The 26,956-nt window shown below is 38.9% G+C and overlaps 3 protein-coding genes across 4 annotated transcripts in view; 2 read left to right on the forward strand and 1 right to left on the reverse strand.

Annotated features, from left to right (window-relative positions):
* The window catches only part of LOC139945617 (serine/threonine-protein phosphatase 2A regulatory subunit B'' subunit beta-like), a 41,193-nt gene extending 32,240 nt beyond the window's left edge, over positions 1–8,953 (reverse strand). The window contains exons 1-2 of one of the 2 annotated variants that reach the window (XM_071943033.1): positions 8,829–8,953; positions 6,912–7,453 (exon numbers count right to left, since the gene is read on the reverse strand). In XM_071943033.1, coding sequence (XP_071799134.1) covers positions 6,912–7,271 — 360 coding nt within the window. In that variant the 5' untranslated portion in view covers positions 7,272–7,453; positions 8,829–8,953. Of the gene's footprint in view, positions 1–1,938; positions 3,726–6,911; positions 7,454–8,828 lie in introns of those variants that run through there. The other variant, XM_071943034.1, reaches the window with a different exon arrangement.
* A 171-nt stretch (positions 8,954–9,124) lies between these two features.
* Positions 9,125–17,797, forward strand: LOC139945620 (succinate--CoA ligase [ADP-forming] subunit beta, mitochondrial-like). Its single transcript, XM_071943042.1, has 12 exons — positions 9,125–9,263; positions 10,508–10,670; positions 11,298–11,397; positions 11,860–11,950; positions 12,351–12,422; positions 12,866–12,968; positions 13,509–13,576; positions 13,858–13,954; positions 14,570–14,874; positions 15,222–15,342; positions 15,802–15,890; positions 16,437–17,797. Exons 1-12 carry the CDS (start codon positions 9,192–9,194, stop codon positions 16,509–16,511), a joined length of 1,356 nt encoding a protein of 451 aa, XP_071799143.1. The 5' UTR covers positions 9,125–9,191; the 3' UTR covers positions 16,512–17,797.
* Positions 17,798–18,604: 807 nt separating this feature from the next.
* Positions 18,605–26,822, forward strand: LOC139945618 (mannose-6-phosphate isomerase-like). The gene is made up of 8 exons (XM_071943035.1): positions 18,605–19,544; positions 20,243–20,370; positions 20,959–21,153; positions 21,823–21,964; positions 22,412–22,594; positions 23,158–23,316; positions 24,054–24,262; positions 25,341–26,822. The coding sequence occupies exons 1-8, from the start codon at positions 19,187–19,189 to the stop codon at positions 25,566–25,568; spliced, it is 1,602 nt and encodes a 533-aa protein (XP_071799136.1). The 5' UTR covers positions 18,605–19,186; the 3' UTR covers positions 25,569–26,822.
* The last annotated feature ends 134 nt before the right edge of the window (positions 26,823–26,956 follow it).

The raw sequence follows: 26,956 nt of genomic DNA on the forward strand, positions 1-26,956 counted from the left end.
TTGCCAGGCATACATTAGGCTAAAAAGTAAAATTAAAAAAAATTAAAAAAAGGAAGAGTTGCATGTCTGCCTAATTCTGGTGAGCATAATTTTTGCCCAGGGTGTTTAGAATGGATCTTGAAAATACCTTCTGACTGGCCGCACCACCAAACAAAGGTTATTGACAAAATAGGGAGACCGCTAACATGGCTACATACATGTACATGTACATGTAAGCTGTGATTAGAAACCTTGTCACATACACAAACAAATGTTGTCAATTTCCACCAGCACTGAGTGCTGGTTTGTTAATCTGGGCAAAATGATAATAAATCTCTTTAAAACATCCATAACCAACTTAATAACTAATCCTCCATGATTTTGTTTACAAACAAAATCATGTTGGATAAGTTAATAAGTTGATAAAGGATACGGAAGTAATTATCAAATTGCTGCTCATAAATTGTATGAAATGTAAACAAAATTCCCAGACAGTGAGCACATTGTATGTAAACAAACAGTGCACTCTGCACAACAAAAAGAGTCAGATATTTGAGTTGTTTTTCTTGCCAGTGTTAAAGAGTTATTTTGAATAATTTGGGATTGAACAAAGAAAAGATGACTAGAGCAGGACGTGGACCTGCGGCCTCCGAATAAACATACCAGCACTCTACCACCTGGGCCCAATTTCATAGAGCTGCTTAAGCACAAAATTTTGCTTTTAAAGCAAAAAAATCCTTGCTTAGTTAAATCAGACTACCAGCCAAGACTCCACTCAATTGTAATGCTATGTAAACAACAGCTAAATACCAGTCACAAGCAATGTATATGGCATGAAATTTTGGCCAGTAACATGTGTAAAATAAGCGAGCTATTTTCGTGCTTAAGCAAATTATTTGCTTAAAGCAGCTCTATGAAATTGGCCCCTGAGCTGTCTAGCCCTATGTTGGTGGTCTCCCTATCTTAGTTGTTAAAACAGTTTTGTTAGAGAGGACCGGTGCCAATCAGAAGCCAGGGATCACTTCTATGTAACTTGAAGGATGCAACCTGGGAAGCGGCAGAAACTTATAATCTGATGTTGGCCAGAGGACACCAAGTAAATGATACTTGACAGAGAGACCAGCGCCCAATTTCATGTTTCTGCAATTAGGACCCATAGAACAATGTGCTTATATAGGAATCAGTACACACAGCTTGCATGGTAAGCAGAGCCATGAAATTTGACCTAGCTGACACTATTCAGAACATTTCTCAAGAAAAGATGTTTTTCTATAGTACCGAATATTCTAAAAAGTAAAATCATAATAAAATACAAGACCTTCAGAATAAAGAAGAAGAAATACTTGAGTCTAATAGTTTCAGGTTCAGACATAAAAATTAACAATTTCTTCTAATACATGTAAACTTAGTTTATCCCTGATGGATAGAAACTTAAAGGAACATGTTGCCTTGGATCGGACAAGTTGGTCTATAAAAAGCGTTTGAAACTGTTTGTTATGAAATGCATATATGGTTAGAAAGATGTTTTAAAAGTAGAATATAATGATCCACACAAGTATCACTCACAATTGCACGGTTTTCCATTTATGTCGCGAACTAACACGATCAGCCATACTCCCATAAATGGCCGACCGCGTTAGTTGACGAGGTAAAAAGAAAACCACGCAATTTCGAGGCATATTTGTGTAGATCATTGTATTCTACTTATATACAACATCTTTCTACCCATGCATTTTATAACAAACGGTTACAGAACGCTTTTCAAAGACCAACTCGACCGATCCAAGGCAACGTGTTCCTTTAAAACACCTCTATCTTAAAAACCTGCCTAACTTCTCGCACCCCCAACATGCCCATAAAGCCCCAACTCTCATCTAAGGTATGGCTACATGATGTTTGTACTTTTAACGTCTTTCGAACAGATTCAGAGATTCTCAAATGAATGTTGTCACACATTACCTTCCAACATCCCTCCTTTTTCTTGCAGTTATTACGTTTCTTCTTTTGATCGAGCACCCCAGGGGGTAATGCCACCACCGTACAGAACCCATAATGGATAGCATGGCACACCTTCCCTCCAGCGCCCTCCTCGCTACAAAGCGTCAAGCAATTGGAACAGTTGTGTACCGCCCGGGTCTGCCTCTGATCAACATAGACGGCACTGTAAGTTATAATGCCGGTCACGACACGTCTGAAGGATGCGGTGGGGATCGCAACATCCTGGCAGGACGCTGCGATGATGGTTGAGGGGCCTTTGGAGCATTTCTGCATGGTCCAAACCGCCCTGTCAGCGTCACCTTCTCCTGCAAAACTTCATCGGTATAATTTCCCTTCCGATAACTCTCCCGTAGTTCTGGCCTTAAGATCAAGGTGATGTTGAGAGGAACAATGCAAGAGATAAACACAGTCAAACATCTTCACACTACATCAATGAGATTGTCATCAAACGAGATGGAGGCTACACATACAATCATCAGTACACCCTCCCTCCAGTGAGAAATAGCAAGGCAAACAACTTAAGGCCGCACTTTGTCGTCAAGCAGCAACAACCACGTAAGATTACTCAAGATATAAACACAAAGTATTTTTGCCCCCAGGCGATGAACCTGTTACTACTTCTTAAAGATGCTCCAGCTGATCGGACATGTACATCAACATAATAAGAGTTTCAGCTCTGACCCCTAAGATGAATGATCAAGTTGACCTGTCCTTCAAGACACAACCACAACGTCTCACGCATCCTCCTTCAAGACGCTTCATCATTATAAATATAGATTCTTAAGTGGATCACCATTGAGAGTAAACCCATATAAGGGAAGCTCCTTGGTATGTTTCCAACTGTGAGGGCTAGCTTGACGCATCTAACGCCAGACTTACAATCATCTTCGAGATAAAAAAAAAAACTCCTTAATATCGTCTGTACAAGAGACTCCCTACCTATACATCATATTTGTTGGTCGTCAACACACAAAGGGCGACACTGTATGGGGGGTTCGGCAAAGGCAAGACCGACCTACGCCCATCAATCATGAGGTAACCCTCAAAGACAGACTCCCAAAATAGAATCTCAGAGGTTACATCAGTGAACTTGGTAGACCACATTCCAGACATGCTTTGTAGTGAATCACACATGCTATAAATATGTAAATAATATGAATAATCCAGTAGTATAAAGTCAGACTGCGTAGCGGGTGGAGTCACGGGGAAATAAATTTAATCTGTTCCTTGCTCTATGATCTGACTAAGAGTCACTTCTGTGCTTAAAGGGGATGTTTGCATAGTCTGGATGGTAATCAACTCAAATGTTGGGGTAAATTTACCAAATCATTTATTTAAATTATAAAAGTGCCAAGTACCAAGATATGACACAAAACAGTAAGACAATCTCTACAAAAAAATCAATAAAAAAATCACAGAAGATCACAAAACATTTTACTGGAGAGTGCATTCCCCTTTAAGAACATTTAAAACAAAAACAAAACTGAGAGTGTTAACTAGTGTTTGTGTTCATAGTGGGAGGGGATGTTGCCTGCATTTCACTTTCAGACGTGTTAGACGTTGTAACTCATGCTTTCTTGATTTATTCATACATGAATGTAAGAGCCTACCAAATATCAACATGGGAACAAATACTTAGTCAAGGACTTTTTTGATTTTGTTTCTAAATTTAGATCAACATGTCATGTTTAACTTAACTGAACGTATTTCAGAGTGTTGGTGAGGCCACATGGGCTCACCTGTGCTATTTACTAGCTCCCTGGGTACAGTACATGACATTGTTTAGTAAAAAAAAATGCTACTGGCTAGAAAAAGCCACTTCTCAACTTGCCCTGTGGGATACTTAAAACTGCGCAACAAAATGCTGTATAGTAATCACTTTTTTGGCCTTCAGGACTTGTAGGGTTGAAACATCAGGCAAATTGTTTTGTTTGCATACCGTAAATACCATATATTCCTTTTGGTTGGTTCATGTAGTCAGTTTGCAACAGCCAATGTAACATTTGTATTTTCATACATTTTTGAGGGTGTGTAACTTCAATAACCATTAAACTGGTTGTGATTGCTACAATTAATACGTCAGAAAGATATGAACATTTTTAAATCAGGGTTTGATCAGGGCCACTAACACTTCCAAGTAACCTGCTGCACAGTTTACTAAAATGGCGGGCTACTTTACAAACAGCCTTTTTAAAGCAGAGAGCTACATGTTCATGTACAGGGATACACCTGTACATGTAGTGTGTTATAGTGTACAGTACTGTACTGCACAAAGTATACCACACAGTTAAAATGTACCTCAAGTGCAAAGATATGAAACTTGATTGTAGCCACCACAGCCCTCAAGGTCAACGAACTCTGACCCTGATATCAAGTTCTCTCACCAAGAATTCAAAATATGTGACACCTTTAACAAGTAGATGCAGTCTCACTGTGCTCTCTGAGGTCAGCTAATCACCAATCTTAAATGCCACAGCTCTCTAGTAACATCATAGAGGGTACAAACAACATTTAGGGATTGAGTATGCAGTTTTTTGCAAAGAAATACCGATCATGGTAACTGAGTCGATAGTTTCTTAAAGCTGCTCTGCTACTCAAGCACAAAAATTATGCTTACCAGAGCCTAGAGGATTTATAAGATAATCAGCCAAAACTAGATTTTACATGATGCAAAAAAGACCATCTACATGTATCTGTGACTGGTAGACTGTCTATTTTTGCTTTGCAGAAAATAAAAGCAGATCTTTCTCCCATCGTTTGGTTTTTGTCAACGCAAAGTTTTTGTCAATGCAAAATTATCAAGAAAGATCACAGCAAAATTCACTCGTGGAAGTATAAGTTGAGTACGATGTCTACTGGTTGATATTAACAGGGAAAACTTGTCACATTATCCATCAACATTTAACAAGAGACAGTAGTGTACAAACCCCAAATCTAGCCGCAGCATTCTCAAAAAGACATCAACCCTCAAAGCATGAATTGTTTCTCAGATTCAAATGTTTTTACTGATTTCTAAATCAACGGTGGCATTTCAGACAAAATACTTTGACAGGATGCTTACCACCATTAACATCATTACAACAAAAGATAGAATTACAAACAAAAAATTTAGGGTCATTACGTAAGTATGACCATAACTTTAGAAAAGGTTTAGAAACACAAGTATACATTTAAAAGACATTTTCAATTTATTTTTAACATATCGCCCACCGGAATATTTCGATGCAACTTTTGATTTCCTTATTGGTACAATGTAAAATAAGATCTCAATCCAACACATGAACTTGAAGTCGTTATATTTATAGCATAGAATCGTTTCTTATTTTGGTTTCATAAGGTTATGAAAAGAACCAGCACAGAGAACAAGCCACTGATTACTCAGCCCTGCGACAACAAAGTACTGGACTTGGGCCAGCAATTCACTTCAGTGGTAATTCAAGAGCTGAACTTTCACAATAGACCTTCTACTCTAATAAGTTGGCAAATTTCCACAGTTTTCTTGTTTTTGTTGGTGCTGAATAGCAGGATGAAAGGGGTAAACTTGAAGAAATAGGACACAATCTCTTTTTAAAATCTTGCTTTTAAGCAGTAATTATGATATTTGAAATTTCTTATGACCAGGGTACATCATTGAATTTCGCCTGCCAGGAAATACACTGAAACACACCATCACCACAACGTCACACTTATTGTGAACTTGATGGTTGGCAACTCATCGTTTTGATGCTCTAAAGATCTAAATCCTGAAGCTGATCAGAGCATACTGACCAAAACATTGAGCTGTCAACCACCGGTTCTTCTCAGAACCAACACTGCTCAAAAGAGATTTAAAGGAACACGTTGCCTTGGATCGGTCGAGTTGGTCTTTGAAAAGCGTTTGTAACCGTTTTTTATAAAATGCATATGGGTAGAAAGATGTTGTAAAAGTAGAATACAATGATCCACACAAACATGCCTCGAAATTGCGTGGTTTTCCTTTTACCTCGTCGACTAACACGTCGGCCATTTATGGGGGTCAAAATTTTGACTCCCATAAATGGCCGACGGTGTTAGTTCGCACAGTAGAAGGAAAACCACGCCATTTCGAGGCAAACTTGTGTGGATCATTGTATTCTACTTTTAAAACATCTTTCCAACCATATGCATTATATAAAAAACGGTTACAGACGCTTTTGTTTTGACCAACTCGTCCGATCCAAGGCAACGTGTTCCTTTAAGGGCCAGTCACACTGCAGCGTTAACGCAAAAATGATAACGATCACTCCCTCGATTGGTTGAATAAGCGTGTGCGTATTCTGTGCGGAGCAATTCAACCAATAGAATGCGTTCTCTTTGCGTCGCGATCGTTATCATTTTCGTTATCGTTGCAGTGTGACTGGCCCTTAACAAAAGGTGCTACCGCAAACCTCACCTGATTTATAAACTCCCATCTTGCAAAGTTTTAAATCCAACAGATCTCAGACATACATGTTCATGCAGGGCTTGAGGCTAGTGATTTTAGTGGCGGGCCAGTAAACTCAAGACAGGACAAGTTTGATGGTCTTGGGTTTTTTTCAATTCAGCGTTTTTGTCTCAAAAAAATATTGTCAAATGTTGAGTTTGACTTTGAGTCTCACAAATATCTTTCAATCACAAACCCCATAAAACAGAAGAGATCAATTTCTCTTAGTGTTTTATTCAAATGAAACAGTTTACATGTGGCCGATAAAACCATGTTCTCACTTTGAAATTTGATTCTAGTCTCTTCTCATTTTGATTCTGGTCTTATAAATAAAATCCCGGTCCAGTAAAGATTCTGTTCTGAGCTAAAAGTTGCTGCTGTTCTGAGCTGCAGTCTTCTGGATTTCCCCCAAAAATTTAGCTCTGATGTAACATGTAATAATTTGTAATAAACAAACAACAGACAAACAACAAACAAACAAACAAACACTCACCTTAGCTGCTTGACTCTTGGACAGCGAGTTTGACAATCTTGACAAACTGCTGCTCTTTCTACGAGGGCTCCTCGGACTGGATGTGGCCGTTGGGGGTGGAGGAGAACAAGGCGGAGTAGACGGCGAACCGATCCTCAATAACGGAGAGGCAGGACTACCACTCTGGGAGTGGTACTGAAACCCAGCGTTGTTATTGGAGTTAACGCTCTCTCCCCGAGAGACGAGACGGAGGTTTTCCCGTAAGTTCTCCTGAGTGTGGTCTTCGCTGAGCCATCGTAAGAATAGCTCGTCGACTTTCAGCTTCAGGATGGGACGTAAAGGCACAGACATTGCTGGTTTGTGATTGGTCTCACCAACCATTTAGACAGTAGTTATCAACAATGCACGTTGTTGTTTGTGCACCTTATTCTCAAAATAAATGAGGCAAAATCTCTGCAGAACATTTTATGCGAAGCTGACTAGACTCAGAGGGAATGTTCGTCTTTTATCATTACAGTGTCAACGTATTTACTTTTACTACATCTTGAAGACACAAGCTTCTCCTGACAGAAAGAGAAAAAGAAGAAAATGTACATCATTTATACACTGTTACTGTAAATTTCATTAACAAACAAAGTATTTGGACAGTATTGAAACCAAACAAAATAATGTTAAAAAAACCCAAAAAACATATATTGACCCCTTGCACGCGGCGACTGATGCCACGCTCACCATGTTGATGGTCAATAGGCTTACGTGTAAACGCCGCCTCACCTAAAAATGCGCACTTCACTGAATAACACATGTTGACATTGACGACCAAAATGGCGCATCCAAGACTATTCTGATGATGACGTCAGGTGAAATGGGTCAATAGCCTACCAGTAGAGGCCTAAATGAAGTTATGAGCAGACTAAATACATTTCTTAAGTGACACATAGCTATGATGAGTGCGTTTTGGCAACCCCAACCAGAAACATTGGTCATTGGTTGAGCGTTTTCGCGTGTTCGGTTGAGGCGCGGTGATGATGATGTTCCGACTTGTTGGGCTTTGGTTGGGGTCTCCTAAACACACTCCAGCTCTGACAGCTGTGACAGGAAAACAATGGTGTGACATGAGATGAGATGTACATTTCTTTTAAAACCAGGCCTCCATGTAATTCCAAAGTGATAAGAGTAAGACTGATATTGAAACTAGAGGGTCATAAAAACAGACCACAATGGTTTAGGCCTAACTAGTTGTTGTGATAAAAACCCTGGGAGCTCCAGACGGCCAAGGCTTCGCCGTCAGGAGGAGGGTTACGTTTTCGCAACTATGGCATTTTTGGCGCACGCTAGTATAGGGCTAGGCTTGGCCTTTTGGATAACTTTTCGTATGGCGCCACAACTTTTTCAATTCACTCATTTTTACAATTGAAGGTAGGTATAAATCTCATTGAGGTAATACTATATTAACAATTAATATCTCATATCGAATGAAAAAGTGGTGGCGCCATACGGAAACTTTTCCGGCCTTTTGCTTAGTTGGATTTTGTTGGGCAAATTAATGTAACTTTACTCAAAAAGTTTAACTAAGTAAGGAATAAGCCCTAACTAAGCTAAGAAGTTAGAAGGGTCTAGTTTTTTTTGATATTTTTCGATTTTCTTTGCTGGAACCTGCAGAAAAACTATTTTTTTTTGGAATTCAAACAAAGTCAGAATAACATATCAATTACTTTAAACAATCGCAGTGAATGTTTACCACAAAAAACTTCAAAATAAAAAGGTTGTCCGTTATCTGGGCACACCATCATTCTCTATTGCATTCCATTGGCCATCGGTCACATTCCAACCTCGTCTCAGAGTCAGAAGTCAGGCAATAAAACCATTTATATTTACCCTTTTTCGAGATTCCCTATGATTTTTTTTAAATTTACGAGTAATCACTCATTGTCTTACCTTGGCCAGCTAAAATTATGTTAATATAAAGCAACAACATCTGTCAAATGTGAGAAATAAGTTTGATTTCTGGAGTTCACAGTTTCATATTTGGCAACCGGAAGTAGCAGACGTTTGTGTACCGCTTTGCATTGTGGGAATATTCTATTGTTTATTTTTGTGACATTTGTTGTTTGAAGATTTTTTGTGTGACGAACTTTAAGTATTTTGTCCAAAAACAATAGGCTTTTACTCTTTTAAATTATTGGGCAAACTGTCTTTCCCCTTTTCCCAAAAATGTTATGTTCGAAATGGAAATTACTACAAAACAAAACGCTGACAGCCAGAAAGAGGGCGCTGTTTCGTTTACCCATTCGGTGCAAAATGGCGTCCACCTTGAGTCGGTACGGTCGACATTTCTTTGCAAAAAATAACAGATTTAGCCATCTTTCCAAGGTATTGTTGTTTTGTTTGAATGAACAAATTGCACATTTGATTGACTAGGTTAAAGAATACATCAAGTAGTTATGTTGTCTGACCATTTGCTCGGTTTATTTCAAGAATGTTCGTTAAAAAAGTGGGAGTGGATTTTACTTTTAGAATTCTATTTTCTTCAAATCAAAGAAAGTTCATTATACGATTTTGTTCACCCAACCGGTAATGACTGTCAGAGACAGTTGTTTGCCGTCGAATGCTCTAATTTACATATTACTGTTTTCTGTTATGTTTGCTGACATTGAGGGGTATATTAACAGACTGCTAAATAATCTCACAGCTGGGATCTTGCATTTTACATTTATTTATTAAGAAACATTTATAAATAAATAAAAATGTTGACCTTGACTTTTGTTCAGACTTTTTTATACCAGTCTTTTGCTTAACATGCTTAAGCATGTTAAGAAGTCTTATTTATTTATTTATTATGTGATGTGGTCATGGTGGGCGTTTCCCTGTGCTTTCTTTCTCGCTTTTTTAGTGTATAATAATTGCATTATTGGCTGCTACTTCATGAATTTTTCACTTTTTTCAAAGTTATTCAAAATCATAATCTTGGCTGGGTAAATGAGATAATAAGTTCAAAAGAAGACTGCTTTTTTTGTAATAATGCTATTTGGTGAGAAAATTACCCCTTTTTCATATAACAATACATGCCTGGAATTTCACAGAGACCATGGCCTATGTTGCCTCTGGTCTTGACCTTGCCCTTGGTTTCCCAAAAGACTAGGATTTTTCCAATAAAAGAACACTTTAAAGGCAGTGGACACTATTGGTAATTACTCAAAATAATTATAAACATAAAACCTTACTTGGTAACGAGTAATGGGGAGCTGTTGATAGTATCAAACATTCTGAGAAACGGCTCCCTCTGAAGTGATGTAGTTTTTGAGAAGGGTGTAATTTTCCATGAGTTTGATTTTGAGACCTCAGATTTAGAATTTTAGGTCTCGAAATCGAGCATCTGAAAGCACACAACTTCGTGTGACAAGAAGGGTGTTTTTTGACCGATTGAGCTCAAATTTTCACAGGTTTTGTTATTTTATGCATATGTTGAGATACACCAAGTGAGAAGACTGGTCGTTGACAATTACCAAAGGTGTCCAGTGTCTTTAAATCGACTTTGTCTTCTCAAAGATGAAACATCGTGCAATACATTAACAACATTCCTTTAATTTATTGTTATAACTATTGTTTGATTGCAGCATATTCTTGGAGTAAATGCAGCAATTTCCTCTGACCCAAGAAGGAATTTGTCCATCCATGAGTACATGAGCTATGATCTTCTCAGAGAGGCAGGAATCAATCTCCCGAAGGCGGAGGTAGCCAAGACACCTCAAGAGGCATATGAGAAGTCAAAGAGTCTTGGTGGGTCTCTTTTATGACAATATGAGTGACAGATGTAAAGGCAAAACAAATTCACAGTGGCCTCTATTATTATCGCTTTAGCCAGTCTAAAGGCTGAGTCACACTGCAGCAATAACAAAAACGATTATGATCTTGACGCAAAGAGAACGCATTCTATTGGTTGAGTTGCTCCACCCAGAATAGGCACACGCTCATTCAACCAATAGAAAGTGTTCTCCTTGCGTTGTGATCGTTATCATTTGTTTTTGCTGCTGTGTGACTCGGCCTTAAGATGAAGTTTGATTCGTAAGTCGAGACCAAGTCGTGGCATTTGAGCAAGATACTTTTGCTGCATCCTTCAAATGGGGCATATAGCTGAGTTCTAATCAACTCTTCCTTCAGTAGAATGGTCCTTGAACCAGACATAAATAGATCTAGGAATGCCGGGATTAATCGTAGATTTAGAGATTATGTATACTTTTTTTTATGGTAGTAGCACTTTACCTAGAGTGGCTTTTAATTTTTTTTTTTTATAGTTGAGTAAGTTGAACAGTTGTTTACAAGTCCTGACATTCAATGAAAACTAAGGCAACACTAAAATCCATGGGACCTTTTACATTTTATCTTGGATGTTATTCTTGAATACAGGTGCGGAAGATGTCGTCATCAAGGCCCAAGTCTTGGCAGGGGGAAGAGGAAAAGGAACTTTTGACAGCGGCCTGAAAGGAGGAGTGAAGCTTGCATACTCGTAAGTTTGCTCTTGCAAAAATTATTTTTTCCTTACAGGGCAAGCACAGAATTTCTTAGCTGTGTAAGCGAATAATGCGCAGTAGCTTGGAGTATGCTTGTGTTCAAGCAAAGCGTTACACTGTGAAATGCGCTTGACTCCATGCCTCTGTAAGTGCTGATTCTTTGTTCACAGTGAGCCATGTAATTGGGCATTAATTTATAGTACATGATGAGCTATACTAATCAGAATGAACCTTGAATCAAAAATATAATGGTGACAATGATGTAAGTGGTGTTATTTTGGACTAATTTGTATTATGATTTAGTCATTTGAAAAAGGGGACTTGACATTTGACAATGTCAGCAATTTAGGAATTTTGCACTTGATTTATGTCTGCTTTTCAAAGCCTGACTTTGAGATAAAAAAAAAAAAATCTTCTTGATAACATTTTCAATTTTAATGGATTTATAATTTCTGTAGACCAGAGGAGGTGAAAGATCTTGCTAAACAGATGCTTGGAAGGAAACTAATCACAAAACAGACCGGTGAAGGTGGAAGAATGTGTAGTGCTGTAAGTAGCTATGAATTATTGGGTTTTATCAAAAGCATCATGTAGGCTTGAAGCTTTGCACTAAGGTGTTTTCTCTTAGGTAAGGGGTGAGATCTTTTCTTCCACCGTAAAAAAACGCCACCTGGTGTCCCACCTGGTGTCTTAAAACCAGGGGAGCAACCAGGTGTACTGACCCAGCTCCAAGCCGTTCCCTTTTGGGTCATTTTGTCGAGTCCACAACCATGGCTCCCCTCCTGGAACCAAACAATTGACACAACCTTAAGCTTGGATTAATCGGCCAGAGTCAATATGGATAGGTGTCATAACATTTTGAGATTTCAGGACAATGAAACTGCAGGATGAATAAGTTTTAAAAATTTGATAAAATTGTGGTTTATTTGTTTTTCAATTTTGTGTTCAGGTTTTAGTGTGTGAGAGGATGTACTCCAGGAGGGAATATTACTTCGCTATCACAATGGAGAGAGCCTTCCAGGTGAGTAAGTGGTCCAAGGTTCGATTCCACAAAGCGCTAAGAATCATCATAAGATGTGTTGTCAGTATTACCATAGTGATTTGTATTGTGACATCACAATTTGCTTAGCAATTATGATTGATTCACCCTTATGTATCTTAACTGGGTTCGATTCCTCAAAGCGCTAAGTTTTATCTTAAGATTTGTTGTTGGTATTGCATCATAATTAAGATCGATTGGCAGTTAAGATTGATCTTGGCTCCTTGTGAAATCAGCTGTAGGGTTTCAATCTCAACCTCAAACCTTGGTAAAAGGCGGAAGCTGAAATCAGAACCACATAATTTCTTTAAACTGTAAGTTAAAGTTGAGGAAATAATTATTTTTGTTTTTTTATGTAACGACTGAAGTAACGAACAAGGCTTACTCAGTTATTGCCATTCTGCTTTGTATCGTTACTCCCCCAGGGACCAGTACTGATCGGCAGTTCTCAAGGGGGTGTAAACATTGAAGACGTAGCAGCGGAAGATCCCAATGCAATTATCAAAATACCAGTAGACATCATAAATGGTAAGAAAATAAAAACTTGCACAAATTAGTTAGTGGTCTGACATTAGCGACCCTAGCAGAGGCTTTCTCTGGAAAGGCTCATCACAAGGGTCGAAACATCAGCCCACTTAGTAACTTTTGCATTGTACCATAGGTCCTTTTGGTTGGTAAGCAGTTTGCAACAGCTAGTCCTAGTTTCTCAATAAAACTTGCACACATGACAGAGTTGGATCGCATAAACAATGTCAATAAGCACAAACAATGTTAACAAGATATGGAAAGGTTTGCGGTAACACCATGTAATAACTATCTCTAATGAGTTGGGGTGGTTCTGAAAAGAACCGTTGGTTTAACTCGTCGTTTCCAAGCAAAAGCCGGTCAGAAACGCTACCTCTTTTGATTGTTTATGAGCTTCTTTTCCACCTGTTCAAGTTTGTTTACGGTTAACCGGTTAAACGGTTACCAGAGAAAGATTACTGTTGAAATGGTTAACCGGTTAAATGTTAACAATCGTTCCAACCCTGATGCAAGAATCTTATTCTAAATTAATATTTTTTCTAGGCATACAAGATAAAGAAGCGAATGATATGGCTAAACAAATGGGCTTCTCCGATCAGTGTCTTCCACAGGTAAGATGGAACTTTATAACTTAAGGGGTGGATTTCACAAAGAGTTAAGACTAGTTCTATCTCGAGTTAGGACGAGTTACTCGTCCTAACTTAGTAGAACTAGCCATGCATTTTTAATATTGTGAAGTCGACCACAGGGCTCAAGTCCTGCACAAAACTCCAGTAGTATAAAATCTACTTGGCATTCAGTTAGTTTTCAAATTGACATTTCACAAATTTTGATTTCAAGCAACCTCTTGAGATGTTTTTTTCAATATGTCTTCAATATTTTGTTTCTTCAGGCTGCCGATACCTTTAAGAAGTTGTACAATTTGTTTATTAAGAACGACTGCACGATGCTTGAGATCAACCCTCTGACTGAAGACAATCATGGCAATGGTAAGAATGATCATAAAGTGCCTGCCAGGCAGCCACATTTGCCCACCAGTTTTATGAGTAGGCCTGTAGCATTATCGTGAATCCAATCTATATGCAAGGCTTTGGTCTGAGGTGGGATTCAAGCCGGGGTCCACAGAGGTGAAAGGCAGGGAAAGAAAACCACTGAGCCAACCTGGTCCTTGATTATTTTTACCTGTGTTTGACTTCCCCTTTCCCTTAAAGGCAAAGAATGCCTATGTTTTATTTTAATTGTTTGATTGTTTTAGTTCCCTATAAATGTAGATGTATACAATAAAAAATATGCTGTGAAAAGTTCATTTCAAATAGGGTTTGCATTTTTTGAGTTATCGCCGAAAAACCAGAGCAAATATATCCACGCGGGAAGAGTTATCCCTTAACAATCCAAAAACGTTACTGACAGTAATGCTACTCAGATTCAAGTTTTAGGGCATAAGAACTGATATGTGTTTATGTTACCACATTACTTTCGAAGTGCTTTATACTATCAAAAGATGCTGTACTTCTAACCATGGAGGTTTCTAACCAAGTTAGTCTTTATTGGCATATGTTATAAGAGTAATTACCAACCATATATTTTTCCTTTAACTTACACAGTACTGTGTATGGACGCTAAGATCAATTTTGATGACAACGCGGCGTACAGACAGAAAGCAATCCACGATCTGAAAGACTGGAGCCAAGAAGATGAGAGAGAAGTTGCCGCCGCTGAACATAATCTCAACTACATCGGACTGGACGGAGATATCGGCTGTCTAGTAAATGGTGCCGGTCTCGCAATGTCGACAATGGATATTATTCAACTCCATGGTGGGTCGCCGGCCAACTTCCTCGATGTAGGGGGCGGGGCTACGGCTGAGCAGGTGAAGGAAGCATTCAAACTAATCACTTCGGACACAAAGGTGAGTGAACTTCTTGGAACACTCTCACGTCAAACATTGATCAGCATAAAAAAATCAAACAATCTTTGGTTTGATCAATGTGGAGATGTCGAGAACAGTAATCGTAGCACAGTAATAAGAGCGACTCTAATGTAGCGCTCAAGTTCTTTCAAGAGTTCTGTGAAAAAAATCCATAGCCAAATCACGGTTGGGATTCGAACCCACGTCCTTTGCATTGCTAGAGCAGATGTCTTACCACTAGACCAATGATTGCTAGAGGCAGTTTGCATCCTTTGTACTAGCAGTGAGCAGTAACATCTATTGGATATCAAGTCATTGATTGATTGATTATTTATTATTGATTACAGGTTCGAGCAATCCTAGTGAATATCTTTGGTGGTATTATGCATTGTGACATCATTGCTAACGGCATCATCGCAGCAGCTCAAGATCTCAAGCTTAATCTTCCTATTGTAGTTAGATTACAAGGTATGTAACAAGCCCCCTTTTAACTAAATCCCTACCATCTAAAAACCAGCTACATCCACATTCAGTAATAAGACTTTGTTGAGTTGCAACTCCGGTGAAGCTCACTTGTTTTGGGGTTGCAAGCCTGATTCTTCACAGAGGCATTTACCTTCGCTGTCCCTGGTTATTGCCTTGGTGGCCCTTGAAATGTTCCAAAATTCCAAAATGTATAATTTCCTCAAAGTGTCACAGTCAACCCTGTGCAACCATGACGCGAAAGATATTTTGCTACTCTAGAATGAAATTCTCTTCGACAAGATATTAGAGGGAGGCTTATCATTCTTACTCAACCCAGCTGTGAAGCTGAATTGCAAAGGACATGGCTACAGCGTGTTTGAGCTGCAGGCATGTACACGGAGCACAGCCAGAGAATGTAAGTGTTTGATTTTGTTAATCTACTTTTTATAAATTTTATCTCAGGTTCTAAAGTTGAAGATGCGAAGGCATTGATTGCAGCCAGCGGGATGAGAATCTTAGCGTGTGATGATCTGGATGAAGCCGCTAAAATGGTGAGTCAAACAAATATTTCTGAGGTTGTTAGACTGGTCCCATGTCTTAATTTTAACATTGTAAAGGAAACAAACTACACAATTGACACAAAAGGGTCCGGAAAATCCATGTTTTTATTTATCTTTATTGATAAAAAAGTTTCTATTTGAGGAATATGAAAATGTATACCCTTAAGAAGCAGGAAACTGCATATCACAAAAAGTGGTTTCAACTTTTTTTTCACCCTCCTTACCCCTAACACTCAACAACAATTAACATCACTGTACTTGAAAGTGGGCTGTGCGACAAGTGACTCATTTTCGTACAGCCCAGCACATACCCTTAAGGTTGTGAAACATAGATGAACCAAACGATAAGCTGCACTATTTTTGTAAACTTTGAACTCTGTCCAATTTGTATGACATGACACCAAATAAAGGAAGATTGCCGTACTCAATACAAGAGAGAGGACTAAATCTCTGACAACATGATGTAGGGTGGTGTCAGTGCCAAGGTATTTTTGATTTCCCTTGTTCAACAAAAATCTGTCTTTATATTTTCTGCAGGTCGTTCGATTGTCTACAATTGTTGCTCTTGCTAAAGACGTCTCAGTTCATGTAGACTTCCAGTTGCCATTATAAAAAAACAAAGTTCAAAATCCACTCACAAGTTTCTGACAGGATGCAATGAAAGTAGGCTGTTTGTTGTAAATATGAAGAAAACAAACAAATGTTTCCATTGATATTATTTAGTTTATTTAAAAACGTTTGTTTTTGTTCTATGAAAGTTGTGTCCAGTTTACTGACTTATAAAAGTATTGACATCACCAATGCCTCAGGACTAGTTCTAGAAATTATCCGGAAAAATAAAATAGGAAAAAAAACACCACGGATTAGTAAATCTTAGGGCCTTGTCACACGAGGCAACTTTTGCAGGCAACTTGGAGGCAACCAACTGCAGTGCATGCTTCAGGACCACTTTGGTAGCACAGGAGTCATTTTTCGAACATTGTCTTACGATCAACAAGAAAAATATGTGAACATTGAAATGTGAATGCCTTTCCTTCATGGAGATTGCCTGGAACTGGTTGCTCATAAATTGCGTTGTGTGAATGGCCCTTTAAATACAAATTTCTACACAATTTCTACTGATTTCATGGAGCTTTTATACAAAAAGTTTTATTTTAAATTTGATTTAAAGTAGGTTATGGAACTGGAAATATGGTCTTTGGACGTCCAGCAAAAATGTACCAAAGGGAAAAGTATAATAGCTGGAAGTTTGTGCTAAGTACCAGTCATAAGTACACACAATCTATGTGGGCTTTGGTTGGTTCACATGTGTTATCTGCTTACTCTGAATTAGCTAAGCATTATTTTATTTATGAAGCAAATTCTTACATTGCCTTTGCTTATACCATTTCAAGTCTGAATTCGCACAATAAATGGAGTCGAAAATATATTTCCTTTGAAATAGTAATAATACTATGTTTTCAAGTCTTCTGTTTTTTTCTAAATGTTGTGAATGAATTTTTCTTGAAGTCTATTTCAAAATTGCAAAGTGTTTTTGTTACACACGGAATGTTTGAGAGTATTACAAATTATAAAATTATTAACTGTTCCAAATTTCATAAAGCCTGTAAGCACAAAAACTTGCTAAGCACAAACAAAGCTTGCTTAGCAAAAACTGGTTACCAACCAGTATACCATACAGTAATCATTGCTGCAACTGGTACCCAACTCATTTCTTGCTAAGCAGAATTTTGTGCTAAACAGCTTTATGAAATTTTGCCCTGTTGAATAGGATTTCTATTTTAAGATTAACTTGGCATGCTGACTGAGCAGTGAATTTATTTGAACTATTTTTAAAATTGGAGAATTTGTTACATTCTGATGTACAAGGATATTAAAACACAACAAATGAAACTAAACTGTTTGTTGAATTTATTATTACTTTACTTTTCACTAAAACATCTTAAAGTCTATGGGAAACTTTTGGAGGGGAACAAAAAGGAACTGGACTGCAGCCTGAGAGAAGTTCCCTTTGAAGCTTTAAAATATTTCCTCAAAATCTGTATAACCTTTTTTTCAAAACTAAATATCTGATTTGACAGGAATATTTTTTGGTAATGGCTCATGCAAACTGTAATAAGGTCATGTTTTGTGAGAGATCAGACAATCAGTAAACAAATATTGCAATTATATTCTCAACTTCAATGAGTCTATAGTCCAAAGTCATGTTTTAGATAAATCCAGATAAACATTATACAAAGTACACACAAATTTGCGTATCAATTTTTATCTCATAAAAACATACGATTTATCATTTATTTCTGAGCTTAGTACTGCAGTTATGCATGACTTGGTTCAAACTTTAGTTAAAGGTGAATTCACCGTTGTCATGGGTTTAAAAAAGTGTGATTTGTAACAACTGTGGCTGACAACTTTCAGTTTACCATTAAACTAGAAAATTGTTCCACTCTTCCAAAGCACATCTATTCTTGTGGATTTTTATAAAACTGTCCCACTGAGTACCATTTGTTGATGATTTACATTTTAAAATACAAAACTTCACCTTTAAGGTCTGGTTTGCCCCTTTAAAACGAGCCGTAGCCTAGTACCCTTTTTGCGTATGGTGTATCAATGGCGTCTACTGCCAAAACGTAAAGTTACCAGACTATATTTGGTTAATGAGCACAAAGTACGCGCTTTACTGGCATGTGTAAAGTGATTGCTCTTTTTAGTTCGCTTTTCAGCCAATCAAAGTAAATGAGCGATTACTTAGGATAAAGCAACTTGTACACACACATCAACACAGACACAGAAAGGACACGTACGGTCTGACCTATAGACCCAATTAAATCTTCGGTGCAATTTTAGAGATTAAAATCATCCGTTGTTGTCTGCTACACCACCGTGGGATGTGAATGTGTTTACGTGCGTTGTGGAGAGGTGTGTTTGGAACTCGGAACAGGGATGATGAAAGGACCTTGGTGAATGAGGAAATAGGTTTTCGTTTCTAAAAATTAGTTGCCAGGTCCCATCCATCTACTGCACGGCTCTGCTGTTGTTGTGCTGTTGTGCTGCTGTTTTACCTCTCGCTGCGCCTGTGCTGTTGTTGTGACAAACACTGGTCACTTGGAAGTGGTGACGACTAAACCAAAGTGACCGATTCTATTTTACCAATTTCTTCTGAAGTTCTTCAATTCTTGTTTTGAAAACGACCTAACTTCCAAACTCGCTCATCAGTTTTTGTTATCATCCGAACTCAGAAGAGTTCCAGAAAAAAAAACATTAAGAAAAGAAGAGGAGACAAGAAAATGGGAAGTTTGGTTTCAAAGAAGAAGCAGACGCCACCAACAGAAGAAGCTCAGCAGCCTCCTCAAGAAACGCCCGCTGCCGAAACCCAACCTCCAGCAAGTCCAGAGACACAACCTCCAGAAGAGGTGGAGGCCCAACCTCCAAAGGCAGAGGCAGAGGCGGAGCCTCCTGAGGCTGATGCTGAGAAACCCAAAGAATCACCCCCAACATCACCTCCGACAGCTGAGGAGAAAGAGGATTCAAAACCCGCCTCAAATGTTTCAACTCCAGTGAAGATTCCTGAAATAACCGTAGATACCTCGCCACCGGTAGATGGCAGTGCGGATGAAGAAGAGCCACCAACAGTTACGCCGATTGGTGAGTGTGTTACAACGACGTGTCATGGCCGATCGGTCTAGCGCACTGAATTCAAGTTGTGGTTGCTAAGTTATCACAATGTGGGTTCAAATCTCGGTCCCTGCACTTTACTTTACCTACGGCTTGATTAACATTATAGACAAAGCAAAATATATCTCTCAGAGTGTCTAATTGTTTTTACTCAAGCACCACAAGCGGACATTCAGCTGATTAGAAACACCAGAGCTTGAGTCCAATGTTTATATAAAACCGCTCAACAACCGCCACAATTCCCCATGGTGTCTTTTTGTTTGTTTGTTTGTTTGAATGATCTTCCAATCAACAAGGGAACTTGGCAAACTCCCACAAAGGGATATAAACACCAAGCTGGCAACAGCCAATCTCTCTCATACAAACATCGGTTTATTGTCTATGATTATGAATACACAAATCAAGAAGTTGTGTTTCAGTAACTAGACGACAATATTTATTCTAGTCATTGTGAAATCAGCGGTTAGCTGAGGGATTCGAACCCACAACCTTGTGATTGAAAGTCCTGCAGTCTAACCACTTGACCACCGTGACTTGTCATTTTCTTATCATCATTTTATTTTATGATTGTCTTCCTCACTGATTAACTACAGTCACATCTTCCCCTTCAATCAGTCTTACTTTGATTATTCTCACATTTCAATATTTTATTCCTTGATTTCTTTCAGCCGTTGCATTAAAGTGTGCAGTACAACAGTACGCCTGGGGTCGTATTGGAGAGGACAGCGAGGTCGCGACCTTGACCCAAGCAAGTGACCCCGACTTCCAACTCAAAGGAGATGAGCCTTACGCAGAGGTATGACATGTCCGAGGCAGGGATCAAATATTACACTGGAGTCTGGATTGCAGGCTCGAGGCTGGCGGTTTTAGTGTCGGGCCATTAGACTGATTACTGGACAAGTCTGGCTCCGCTGTCTTGTAATTTAATTTTAATAACACACATTCCTCACTGCACTGTGAATCAAATTGAAACAAATGTTCAAATGTTGTCACTGAGTCTCAAAAATGCCTTTTAATTCTGTTGAGTAATACCTAATTTACCTCAAAAGACAGTCAAGTAAAAACTTCTTCACAGATGTCTTAGTGCGTTCAAATCATTATAGTTCAAATGTATGTTGTCAGGACTCAGTATTTTTTCTTTTATTTGATGAAATGTACAAATACTTCTTGGCCAGTCAACATTTTGAGGTACGAGTCCTGCGGTCTCAGTCACTTTTATCCCTAATTGAAGTCCTGTGAGGAAAGTTAAGGTTTGACTTCTAACTTCTTCTGTTGTCTCCATTATTTACACTGTTTATCAGTTCCTAATTTTTGCAAAAAGCAGTAATATCAACGAAAGATGTAAATTTGTAAATAAAAATTATGTAAATTTGTCCCCCTCCAGCTTTGGATGGGAACTCACGGCAAGGGTCCGTCCATCGTAGTCGGCGAAGACTCCAAACCACTCAAGGAGTGGATCCAAGCTAATCCAGACTGCCTTGGTGATAAGGTCAGGTCAAAGTTCAACGCTCAGCTGCCATTTCTATTCAAGGTGCTATCTGTGAACAAAGCGTTGTCCATTCAGGCCCATCCTCACAAGGTAAGACTGGCATGCCGTGGTCGAGCGATTAAGAACACTGGACTCAAGCTCTGGTGCCCAGTCTGATCAGCAGAGTGTGGCACTTTGTCAGTATTGCTGCGTCCTTCAGATGGAACGTAAAACCGTTGGTCCTGCGTGTTGTGTGATGCACGTAATAGAACCACATGTGCACTTATAGATAAGAGAAGGGGTTTGCCCCAATGTTGCTGGTGTTATCTGCAGCACATTGTGCAACAGCACCTTGTAAACCATTACATTGTGCTATGAAGGATTAGGCCTCATACTTCAAAACCTAGCTCCATATACCTTGCAGGAAAAATACTGAATGCTTTGATACGCTCCCAGCGCACTTATTGTAAAGAGAAGGGGTTTGCCCTGGTGTTCCTGATTTGATCTGTAGCACATTGCGCCAGCCAGAGCACCCTGTAAACCATTACACGGTGCTTTCAAGGAATAGGTCCCATACCTCAATCCTAGCTCATCATACCTTGCAGGAAAAAACACTGAGTGCTTAAAGCGATACATAAGAACCTAATACTATTATTATGATTAAGACTTACACCAATGTTGAAAAGGAATGCAGAGAGACTTGTCACAGCATCAATTTTCTTTTGTTAGCGGTTAGATGTTTTTCTTAGTGCCTCAACTGGTTTTAATTTTTTCTCACAGGAATTAGCTGAGACACTTCGTGCCGAGCATCCAGAGAATTATCCAGACGACAATCATAAACCTGAGATGGCGATCGCTCTGACAGCGTTCGAAGGTCTAAATGGATTCAGACCGCTCACTGAAATTGATGAGTTCTTGAAGAGTAAGTTGACTACTCAAGAGTTTCTAGATTAAGACTCTGACTAAACCTGAGATAGCAAATGCTGACAGCGGTCAAAGGTCCCAATCGATTCAGACAGCTCACTGAAATAGATGAGTTTTTTATTGTTTTGTCCTTTGGATGGGATGTAAAGCCATAGGTCCAGTGTGTTGTGTTACGCACAATTTGTTCTTCCATTGAGCTGTATACAAGTTGTGCGTGCAGGCTCTGTAGCTTTTTTGTAAACACAATGTCACAAGTTAATACATCGTCTATGAAGCTGGGACAAAAAGGTATCAAATTCAGAAGACGGTCCGAGCACACTAATCAAAAACGTCAAGCAGAAACTGCATTTTCTAAGAGCCACACCACTGCTCACAAAAGAGATTTCTTACACGGTGTCACCGCAAACTTTACTCTCTTAACAATTTTATTATTTTATTTTCAAAGCTGTTCCAGAATTCCGAGCCGTTGTGGGTGAAGATAACGCAGCGAAGTTGACAGCCGAGTTAGAAACAGGAGGAAATGATGGGAAGAGCGTCTTGAAGGAGTGCTTTACTGGACTGATGACGAGAGAAGCTGAGGTCGTCAAAACACAGCTTGACCTCCTTGTAAAGAGACTAGAAGCTGAAGGTATAGTGTAGAGTGGATTGGCTACATTTGTCTAGGTGTTTAACTGTTTGTATCTTAAACTTTTCTACTGTATTGCTCTGTAAGTTGGCTTACTTCCTGCACAGCCTAGACGGGAAAACCAGTTTGTGATATTTTTGCTCTAGGCAAAGTTTACCTTTGGTTTTTGGAACGGTTCAACTGTTTGAATCCTATAGTAAATGTAGGTGTGTAAAATAAAACTAACATGTGAAAAAAGGTGGTCACGTTTTTTGAGATGTTGCCGAAAATCCGGGGCCAATTTGTCCAAGCAGGAAAATAAACCTCACATACAATCTTAGAAATGTTACTGACAGCACACATCTCATTCAAATTTTGAGGCGTACAATCTTCCCCTTTAAATAAACTGGGCTCGATTCTACAAAGCACTACCATTTATCTCAAGTTGAGTTGTCAGTATCACCATAGTGATCTGTATTGTGACATCACACTTTGCTTAGCAGTTAGGATTGATTCGCATTGGCTCTTTGTGACATCGAGGACTGAACAAATATAGTCGCCTTATATTTCTTTTTGTTTGTTTTCAGAATCAGAGACGAGCCATCGAGAGTTACTCCTTCGTCTGAACTCTCAATTCCCCGGTGATGTTGGATGCTTCTGTAGTTATTTCCTGAATCATATCATCTTACAGCCAGGGGAGGCAATGTTTCTTGGCCCCAATGAACCACATGCTTATCTCAGTGGCAGTAAGTTTGGAAATAAACAAGTATTGTTTGAAGCTTTGCATGAAATTAATAAATTTGAAGAAACTATATAAGTAAATAGTAAACTTGTGGGTACAACCATATGTAAATCTCTTTGTGGTAGTGTTGGCTCTGAGAAGAGCTGGTGTGGTCTTGACGTTTCGAACAGTATACTCTGCTCGTCTTCAGGAGAAAGATAAGCAGAGTATCCGTTCAATTCACACAAAGCGTCCTCAGCAGAAATGGGAAAGTTACCCAAAGCGACCACAAAATCCCTGAGGTTTTGTCCTTCAGATGCTACAATAAGTCGTAGGTGATGTGTACACGTAAAAGAACCCACATATGGTTCACATGGCAAGCACCCTTGTTTATAGGTTACCTTAGGCTTGCGAGCTAAAGTGACAAGATTCACTTATGAGGCATCCTTGGTTTCATTACCATAAATTTCCAATTACCATAAATTTCCAAACATTGACAATTCTGAATGACCCCTAAAAGAGCTTGTCACAGAATGGAAAAAAAAATCCACAGGCAAATCTTTTGTGTGGGATTCAAACCACGACCTTTGCCGTGCTAGAGCAAATGTCTCACCACTAAACCACCGAGCCAACCAGTTGGCTATGTGGCTGTTCGAAAACCTATATGTAAGCAGGGGGTACCGCAACGATTTAATAGATTTGATTTGCATCGGGGGTAAAGAATATAACTTGTTTTTACCCTTGAACTTTGTTTGTTTTTAGATTGCATGGAGTGTATGGCTTGTTCAGATAACGTCGTCCGTGCTGGACTCACCCCTAAATTCAAAGACGTGGAGAACCTTTGTAAGATGCTAACCTACATCTCGAGCCCAGCCCAAGACAAACTCTTCCCCAGTGTGACAGACCCAGGGGATTCCTGCATCACCGTGTATGACCCACCAGTGCCTGATTTTGCTGTGGCTAGAATTAAGGTGAGAAAGCTTTCTTTCTTTATTTTTTTATTTTTTGATGCAAGTCGCCAGACACACAAGGCCTGAAGGCCACTTTAAGGTGTGGGCGACAACTAACTACTTTTCCAGGGGCCGTTGCCACCTACTCCTGGGGCTGAAACATGGTTAGTCCATACGGATGTAGGCTTGGGTATCATCCATCAGAAGCCTTGCTGGTAGAGTAGAAAGCACTACCTCCCCAACTTTACGAAGCAATCATGTGTCATGACCGGGACTCAAACCCCAGCTCTGCTGAACACTCTGTATAACATTTAGTCATCATGTGTTTAAGTATAGAATGTCCATAGCAAAACCCTTAGCTACTCCTGGGCTGAAACAGGGTTACCCCCTTAACAGTTCATACGGATGTAGGCTTTAGTTTTATCCACTAGGAGCCTGGCTGGTAGAGCAGAAAGCACTAACCTCCCAACTTTACGAAGCAATCATGGTTAAGTGTATTGCTTAAAGACACAAGTGTCACGACCAGGACTGGAATCCACACCCTGCTGATCAAACACCAGAGCTTGAATACGATGCTGTTAAATGCTAGGCCATGACACACTGTTGAAACAGAAAACATTGCAATACAAAATTGTGCTTTGGAAAATAATCCTGGCACCAGTCGCATACACTACACAATGTATATTTTTTTTGAAAGCTGGTAACCTTTTGTTTGATTTGCAAAGTTCTTTTGTACTCTGGCTAAATTTTGTAAGACAGGATGTTTGTATATGGGATTTGACGCATTGCATGGTGAGGTATTAATATATATTCAGTTTGCAGGAACACCATGTGTGTATATATCTACTTTGCTGTGCAGGTTTGTTCTTTGAGAACTTGTCTTGCTATTTATTCTGCTGTTACGGAGTAAATTTCAGAATTTGGGAGACTACTAAGTTCTGAAAAGAAATAAGTGCTACATGGGCGGGGGGGGGGGGGGGTTAGGGATTTGAGCAGGACTACAGGCCTATATGCTTCGTTTTTGAAAGGGCAAGAGCATCAAGGCACTTTCTTATCCGTCTTTCTCTAAGTCTTTTTTTGTTTATCTCAAAATATGCAGGTTTCAGAGGGAGTAGAGTCATACGCAGTAACAGCCTACGACAGCGCAAGCATCCTCATCACAATCAGTGGCCAAGCTGAGGCGTCACACCCCTCCTTTGGAAATGGTAAAACCCTGACTCTGAAAAGGGGCTCGGTCACCTTCTTATCAGCCAATCACAGCCTTCCTCTCAAACTTGAAAAATCTGAGGGATTTCTGTCCTTCAGAGCTTACTGCCCATTGGCTTAAAGAACTGCATTATTTAAATCTTAAAACAAAAATATTGGAGCTTCCTTTGTGATGGCAGGTGGCGGCAGTTGGTACTAAATCAGGGCTTGAATTTTGCACTGGACTCTAGGCCTGGGGCAAGTGATTTAAGTGTCGGGCCAGTAAACTCACGACAGAACAAGGACAATGGTCTTTTTGTTTTTTCAAGTGAATAAAAAATACCTTACTGTGTAATTTCTTTAATTACATAAAAAAAAAATTGGCTCTGGCGCTTGTTCAAATAAACGCAGTTCATTGTAGTATTGTCTCATTTTGATTCTGGTGTTTTAAAAAGAATTCATGTCCAGTAAAAAAGCTGAGCTTCCACCTGTGCAGTTTTGATGATTTTTCGTCCAAATAGGAGACCTGGAAATGATTATTCTTCCTCCGTGATTGTAGGAATGAATACACTCAAGAGATGAAAGCTAAACCTATTGCTTTTGTACTTGTGTAATAAAACGCTAACTCTCTTTAAGTGTTCTGTACAAGAACTGTATTGAATCCATCAAAATACTCCATCTTATGGTAAAATAACAACGGAGCTCATTTGAAAATTTTCAGTTTCACCAATCATGCATAAAAAAAAAAACTTACCCCAAAAATATTCTCATGTTAGATGGACTTTTGTGCCTACCGGACAACCTTTATATTTGATACAATATGATAGTTGCATCACAAATAATTCCAGATTTTTAATATTCACCTTTCATGTATTATTTTTGAGTAAAAAACACTTGATGTCTTGTTTGGTTCTATCGGTTCTATTAGTGGATATGGGTGAATGTTAATTGCTGGCTACGGCTATTAAAGACACTGGACACTATTGGTAATTGGCAAAGACTAGCCTTCACTATTGATGTATCTCAACATAATGCATAAAATAACAAACCTGTGAAAATTTTAGCTCAATCGGTTGTCGAATTGCTAGATAATAATGAAAGAAAAAAACACTCTTGTCACACGAAGTTGTGTGCTTTCAGATGCTTGATTTCGAGACCTCAAATTCTAAATCTGAGGTCTCGAAATCAAATTCGTGGAAAATTACTTCTTTCTCAAAAACTACATTACTTCAGAGGGACCTGTTTCTCACAATGTTTTATACTATTAACCATTGTATTAAAATTAAAAATACATTTCGTTAATTATATATTTTTTATATCGAGTGATTCGCGCCCACTCCAAAGGAGTTTTTGATTGTAGTTTAAAAAAATAAAGCAATAAAATTGTGGCATTGAATTTTGTTGATATTTTATTTTATTTGGCTTTTAGTTGGTCATTTTAAAGTTATCGAGTGATATCAATATGATATCGTATGGTGAATGAGTCAGAAAGTACACAGTTAACCTTCCTACTATCTGACCATTCAATAC

Source organism: Asterias amurensis, chromosome 12 (assembly GCF_032118995.1).
Source record: "Asterias amurensis chromosome 12, ASM3211899v1".
Lineage (NCBI taxonomy): Eukaryota > Metazoa > Echinodermata > Asteroidea > Forcipulatida > Asteriidae > Asterias > Asterias amurensis.